Source organism: Geospiza fortis, unplaced genomic scaffold (assembly GCF_000277835.1).
Source record: "Geospiza fortis unplaced genomic scaffold, GeoFor_1.0 scaffold125, whole genome shotgun sequence".
NCBI lineage: Eukaryota > Metazoa > Chordata > Aves > Passeriformes > Thraupidae > Geospiza > Geospiza fortis.
The window spans coordinates 964,534-971,793 of record NW_005054479.1 but is presented as its reverse complement, the minus strand read 5'-3'; the positions used below and the strand labels follow the sequence as shown (position 1 = coordinate 971,793).

The 7,260-nt window shown below is 43.3% G+C and overlaps 1 protein-coding gene across 1 annotated transcript in view; it reads right to left on the bottom strand.

Annotated features, from left to right (window-relative positions):
- The window catches only part of FGFRL1 (fibroblast growth factor receptor like 1), a 164,359-nt gene that overhangs the window by 77,532 nt on the left and 79,567 nt on the right, over positions 1-7,260 (bottom strand). The window contains exon 2 of the mRNA XM_031063046.1: positions 5,180-5,452. Within this exon, the coding sequence (XP_030918906.1) occupies positions 5,180-5,452 (273 nt within the window). The remainder of the gene's footprint in view (positions 1-5,179; positions 5,453-7,260) is intronic.

The following is a 7,260-nucleotide window of genomic DNA, read 5'->3' as shown; positions in this document are numbered from 1 at the left end:
GGAAAAAGCTTCTTTAAAGATAAATCATCTGATGTCAGGGCAGATTCTTGAAGCAATCAATTGCAATAGACAGACAGCAGACATTTAACAGCAAATTTGATTTGTCTGAAAGTGAGATGTAGCTCAAATTCTGAACAGCCCATCAGCAGTTTAGGACAACAAGCTGCCCTTTTCCTCCTGCTCTCTGCATCAATACTTTACTATTTCCCAGCCCAAATGGGGCCAAGTGGCTGGGTCCCTCAGAGGGCCAGGCACCAGAGGGGGATATGAACAGGATAGATGATGGATTCTTCACAAAAATATTTCTAAAAAAACAAACAAACAAACAAAAAAACCCACCCAAATAACAAAATAAACTTAACTGCAGCAGTCAGAGATATAGGGCAAGAAAAATAAATTCAGGAGAAGCTGTTTCTTGGACTTATATGTTGATTATTTTTTGTGCTGAGATGCACCCGAGCAAGATGGGTCCTTGGCAGTTTACAAACACCAAGTGAAGCAAGAAGGTGACAGTCCCAAACTTTAGCTGCTGCCTTTTTTTTGCCTTTGCTACAGAAAGCAGTAAGAAACATGGATGCAGATGTGAAAATGGAGACAGTTTGATCTTTCATCACCTGGTTGAGCAACTGATGCAAGAAGTATTTACTGGCAGCACCTGCAGCAATAGCCCCACATGTTGTAATGCTGGCACACCTTGCAGGATTTGGCCTACAACACTTCTGCAAGTGAAAAGTCCTCTGTGTTGTGTATTCGTGAAAGAGGTCATTATGTTACTGCATAAATATTTACCCATAGTCTTTCCTACAGCTGTTCACAAACAATTTTCCCTTCAGAGAATGTCCAGACTCCTGGAACTTGGGATACTGTTTATTATTGCAGAGGGAGCTGTAATGGAGGTCCTCCAGCACCTCCATGTTAGAATATTTTGTTTTCTCAGTTATTTTTGAGTCAGGAAAAGCTCACCCATTTGGGCTAGGTTTTCCCAGGGAGGGCCTGATGGCTGGAGTGCCATTCCATGTGTGCCAACTCACAGTTTGGCCAAGCTGGCCACAGCTTGACAAGAGCCTTCAGTTACACCACCACCTGCTATGTTTTTTCTGCAGAACATGCCTCTCTTCAGCATACAAGGTGGACAGTTTTCAAATAAGGAGTAGCTATTCAGCACTTTCTTTCTTCCTCTTTGGCCTTAAGTTTCCTTTTAGAGCACACTGGCAAGGAATTTTTTAATTACGCAGTAAAGAAACCGCAGGTTCCAACCAACCATCTATAAATTAAATAAAGTTACTTTTCACACCTTTAGAATTAATTCAGTTGAGGGAAAAAAGATAAGATTTAATGAGAACCATTGTAAATATAATTTTTGGGGAAGGTATAGCACATTTGTTTTGATGAGCCACACATAATTCTCCAAAATAAGGAACCATTGTACTTAATAACTGCAATGTAATTAAATACTGATTAAAGTTCCTCTTCCAGCATTTGTAAATCTGTCTGCAGTGTAATTGGCATCCCAAATCTTGTGGTGAGCCACAAAAACTATTAAGGATAGCTAAGAGAGGAAATTGTAGTTTTGACTTATATTGGTAATCTGCTTTTACTGGCTTACATTTCACACAGGGCTGTATTAAAGCAGGATTCCTTGGATCTCTGGGATCCAGGCCCTGCAGTCTGAGAAGATGGGGAAATAAGCAGGGCAGAAACCAATTGCTACCATCTGGGTTGGCAAAGCCTTTGTTTGAGAATGATGATCAAAACCCCAGAATAAGAGAAGATTCACTTCCAAAAGAGCAGCTAGGAAGATGCAAGATTAGGAGGAAAAGACTTTAGAATGTGTTATGAAGTAGGAATCGTCTTTTAGGGAGAGATTTAAGAGATTTAGACTCAACTCTGAGCCTCAGCTCCTATTTTATGTGGTCTTGGCCTAATCACCTGGTCTCTCTTTATCTCAGTTACCATCTGTAAAATCACTGTAATCCATCTCATCTGCACTTCCAGACTGAGAGGTTCCCCAGCTAGGCAAGCTGGAGTCCTGTCTCCAGACATGCAGAGGCACACCTAAGTCTGCTCTGCTCGTGCACTGAGCCGGCTGGTTGCAAGCAATATCTGTCCTGAAGTCACAAAGGGACATTCAAACAGTCTTATATTTGAATTATTACATCTCACAGAGTCCAGCTGGGGAGCTCATCTCTGCCATGTCTGCTGGACTCCCCAGTGTTGGAGGATCCACTGACCTTTTTATTCCTTTGTACAATGTTCCAGATTTCTGCTGGTTCTCTGTACTATTATGCAATACAGTGGCTAGTAAAAGTTAAATTAGTAAGAGTTACATAGCACTGAAAGCAGGCAGAGAGGTTGGATACTGCTGAATTTAGTCACAGCTCTCTGTAGGATTTGGCTAAACCATCACCTTATTCTGCTGCAGCCTCCATGTAAATAACATTGGGGTGACAGTTCCTCACTTGCCAGTGGTGTGGCAGAGCTCAGTTAGAATTATACAGCATAACTACAAAACTTTGCAATCAGCTACTGAATATTTTCCAGATATTATTGATTAAATTTCCAGAATGCTCTCATGTCAACATGAATTATATTCGTTTAAGTCCTAGTGTTTCATGAATCATTTAATGCTGTTCTAGATCTAATATCTTAACCACCTTGCCCATGTCTGACACCTGTTGGTTTTACATGTTTGGAGTTAGCAGTAAAGCTGGAATAAGAGGGGTTTTTCTCCTTTGAAGGAGTGGGAAAATAGAGAAGCCATATGGTGCAAGAAGCCTAATGAAGTTTTGTGCTTTCCAGAGCACAAACAAAACAGCTCCATCAATTTGATCTCCATCATCAAAACTGACACGCAGTTGGTTTTAAAACACTGCCTCCTTCTTGAAAACCAACAAGGGATTGATTTTCTCTCAACCAAAAGTATTTTCACCAAGACGAACACGAGCATCTGGTCATTGCATTAAATGTCTGGGTCCTTTGAAAGAGTAAGTCAGTGATACTTTGTGTTTACTTGCAGAGCTTGACAGGAAAGACACAAGGGGAACATTTGTTTTCAGGGGAAACTGCTCCAGTGAAAAGCAATTTGGTTTGAAATGCTACATGAACACAACTGCACCACTAAAGAGAGGGGACGTAAGCAATCCATCAAAAACGGTCTGAGCAACAAGAATGCACAAGGGCACACTGTGAGATGAGGAAAGAAGGTGCAAAACAGTATAAGAAGTAGTGGGTTTATCCAGTATTTACAACAAGGATGCATGGAAATGAATGATACTTCAGCCCATATGTCTGACACAGATTTACGTTAAAGCCACCCTTTGCTTGGCACTCAGGGATCAATATTTGTTTGCACAGGGCTCAATCTCACACCCACAGAGGCCAGTGGGAGCTTGCCATTTCCTTCCATAGATGCCTGATGAGGCTCTAAATAACTAGGGTTTCTGCCCAGGGCTTCTCAGTGCCAAATATAATGAATACTATTGTTCTTGCACACAATTATATTTGATAATCCAATTTCCCTGAGCAACTGAATTGGAATTTTTGTCCCAATCTTTCCTGAATTTTAGTCCAACATTTACCCTGTGCCTCCTGGCTTTTTGTTTTCATTTGCTTCTGTTGTGCTACCAAGAATAGGCAGAGCCTCTTTGACTTACAGATACCTTGATGCCTCTACCCTGGAATAATGGGATACGGCTTGAGTTTTATAGAATAAAGGATGACACAACAGATCAAAGACTTTGGCAACTTCCACATACTGCAAAAGCACAAGCTGGACTAAGCAGTTACCTATAGCATTAATTTCTCCACAGCCAAGAGTCTGGAGTCTGTATAGACATGACTCTGTAAGACTATTTCCACTTCACCCTGTTTGTTCAGTGTAGCACAGAGAAGCGGATGAATGTGGCTAAGAAAGAGGTGAAAGGAAAACCAAATCCTCAAACTATGTATACTATAAGACAACTTTTGCAGCTCTATGCCACTGATGCTACAGGAGTCACCAAAGGGTTTCCCCTCACAGAAGCATCTCCTTCCAGATAAGATATTTACATTCTGCACTTACGCCCTTTCTTATACTGGCTGAACAGCAAAGTGCATTCTCCAAGAATCACCCTGCTATCAGGTGATAATCCTTCATCAAGCAGCACCAAGTGTCTGCCACATGCCCTGAGCCCACAGCAGTTTCCCCTCCTACTGCAAACAGGAAAAAGGAGAAACAGAACAAAACCAGGCCAAGAGCCAACCAGGAGGCAGCTGGAAACTGCCCTAAACTCTGTCCTTACTCCCACCATCTCAGAGAAACAGAACTTTGTAGACCAGATGCTCAGGATGCTGATCAGGCAAAAGGTGAGCAAGATATCTGATTTCACCCCCAGCTTTGTAAACCTCCCCTTGGCTCCCTTACACCTCTAACACACTGATTTTCACCCAGCTCTTTTCCTTCTCCCAGCCAAGCACCAATGAGCACACTTCTGTGGTATCCCCTACAGAGGAATCTCTGATTACCCAGAGAAATGTCTCTGGGAGTCTTAGGGAATGCTCAGCCCAGCAAATGGCCCCAAAACCTCATTGCTGGGCCAAGCAAGCCTTTTGAAAATGTCAAAAGCATTGCCAGTGAACCCACGGTCACTGAGACAGCATCTGAAGCTTTTTTAATCCTGCCTCCACCAAGAAGATTTCTCAGGAGCCGAGCATCCCTGGGTTCCATGCCAGCTCAGAGCTTTGTTTCAACCCAGATAATATTATTCCTGAAGACACCATGCTTTATGACAGCTCAGCACATGGATCTCCCCGCTGTGCGTTTTCATACGGGTGCTCCAACATTTGTTTTGAGAGCTGTCCTGTTCCAACAGCAAACATAAAGATCAGTGTGACCTCTCCTTATCACACAGCCTTTCCTGTGTGGAATTCATTGTGATCTGGACCCCGGTGGCTATTGCATCATTTCTATTCATGTGTAACCTCTGGCACTCTGCAATCTTATCAGCCTGCAGCCGGCTGCAGCAGAAGATGCGCAGCAGCACCGCCAGCTCTGGCAACCCTCAAACACTGTAAGGGGCCAGCTAAGAGTGGAGGCCAGTGAATGATTAGCAGGGCAAATCTGCAATCACTGACAGCAACATGGAAATCAGCTCTGTGGTCCCAGAGCAGGTGAGGCCTGGCTCTGCCCTGCGGCACTCACTGATGACGATGAGGGTGTAGTTCACGTTGGTGCTGCCGAAGCCGTTGGTGGCTTTGCAGATGTAGGTCCCTGCGTCTTCGCTCTCCACCTCCTTGATCTTCAGCCCTTGCTGGAGGATGCGGAACCTCGTCCAGCCGCTGTGGATGGTCCGTCCGTCCTTCATCCACATGGTGAGGGGCGGGGGGTCGCCCTCCACCGGGCACAGGAGCTTGATGGTTCTGCCCAGCCTCACGGACTGGCGGTGAATCACTTTATCAGCGATCCTCGGGGGGCCTAGGAAAGAACAGAGACAGGAACAGCTGTGATGACTTTCGCCAGTGACACAGCACTGATTCAAAGCTGTGTCATCAATCTGGCCACTACACTGACTGCAATACAGAATAGAAGGTGCTTACCAAAAATCACTTACAACCAAGGCTGAAAATGTCAGCAGTTACAGAGACTTGAAGTTGTAGCTTTGCAGCTCATGCTGACCCACCAGGGAAGCCTGGTTCTGAGGCTTTATTGCTTTTCCAAATTTTCCAGCATTTTCCTGTCACAAGAAGAAGCCCAACACACAAACTTTTCTGGTGTATTTGAAACTGTAGTTTCTGGTGTAAAGAAACTGTAGTTGTTTTAAACTTAACACCTATCCTGAAGGTAAAATTAGTAACAGGAGTGGTACTTACAACAAAACACTGCCCCACACCCCCCAGATGTTTTAATTCTTTCATGTTGTATGTACAGTAATTCCCTTTAATAGTCACCAGATGGGCTTTATCTGAGATACATAAGCCTGCAGTTGTTGAACACAGAATATTCATTGGTTAGTGCTTCAATAAAAGACACAGCTTAGCCTGACATGTTAACATTGCTTATAGTCCAAAAGAGGATATTTTTATAAATTTCCTTAGCAACCCTGCCGGTTTGACCCACTTGACAAATATTTGCTCTTTGTAAAAGGTGATAATTTCATACAAAAGAGAGTGTCCCTGGAATGTCAGACTAAAAACACTGTTTGCCACATGATAACAGGATACACTTGGACAGGCCAACAATCAGAAAAAAGAAGTGATAAAGACTCCAACAGTGGGAATGCTCCCATAGCTGAATTCCAACTGAAATTCCTTCCCAAGGCTCTGAAAAGTTGAGAGACTTTTTCCTGTATCTGCCTTTTCATTAATTGCACAAGTTCTCTACACAGATTGCAATAGCAGTGCTCTTCCCAGAATAGCCTATTAATGGGTGTGATAATAAGTGCCCTATTCTTGCACAAGGACAAAATGTTTTGCTAAGAATTGCTGATGCTGAGTTGCACCCAAAACCCACAAGATGTTTGTGGGATTGGAACTGTTCCCTCATATTTTACTCCTGTTCCTAATGTTTTGCAGGATTGGACCCGCAGGGGATAAACTACAGAGCTCATATTTGCACTTCCTCATGACTAATTCCTATTATTCTGAAGTCTGCTTGATTTTTCCTCAGCATGACTGAGGCAGTTCACACAGTCCAGCTCCTGAATGACTCCAGAGCTGCTGTTGCAGTTACTCATGTTGAATCCCACTCATGAATTCTGCAGCTTTGCTGGTGAAAAAAAATACTGTTCAAGCTGAGAATAGAGTGGTGAAGTAACTTACTAAAGAGTTTAACTAAGAGGCTGGTTAAATCAATGAGTCTTAGGCACACTCAGATTCTGATGAACTCCTGATGACCCAAAGTAAGGACCTTGAGAGCACTTATTCTGAAGAAGTCAGAGATAATAAAGATAACAAAGAAGGCAAAGATAACACCCCCCCCCCCCTTCCCACCTTCTGCAGTCACCTGTGGGACAGATCTTGGAGGTGATGGTATCCTCCCATACTCCAAGGGAACTGGCAAAACACCATGAGAAATCCTGCCTGTCCAGATTTTCTAAAAATTCCAAACCACCCTTATGTTCTTCACCTTGTGAGATTTCCAACCATCTCTGTGAATGGAGAGACAACCCCAAGACCTTTTGAATGCTGGTCAGACACAAATTGCATAGCTGAATATTTTAAAATGAAAATCCACCCATGAAGAAGGGCTCTGTGTGTTGGCTTTGATAAGTCAGAATTCACAAA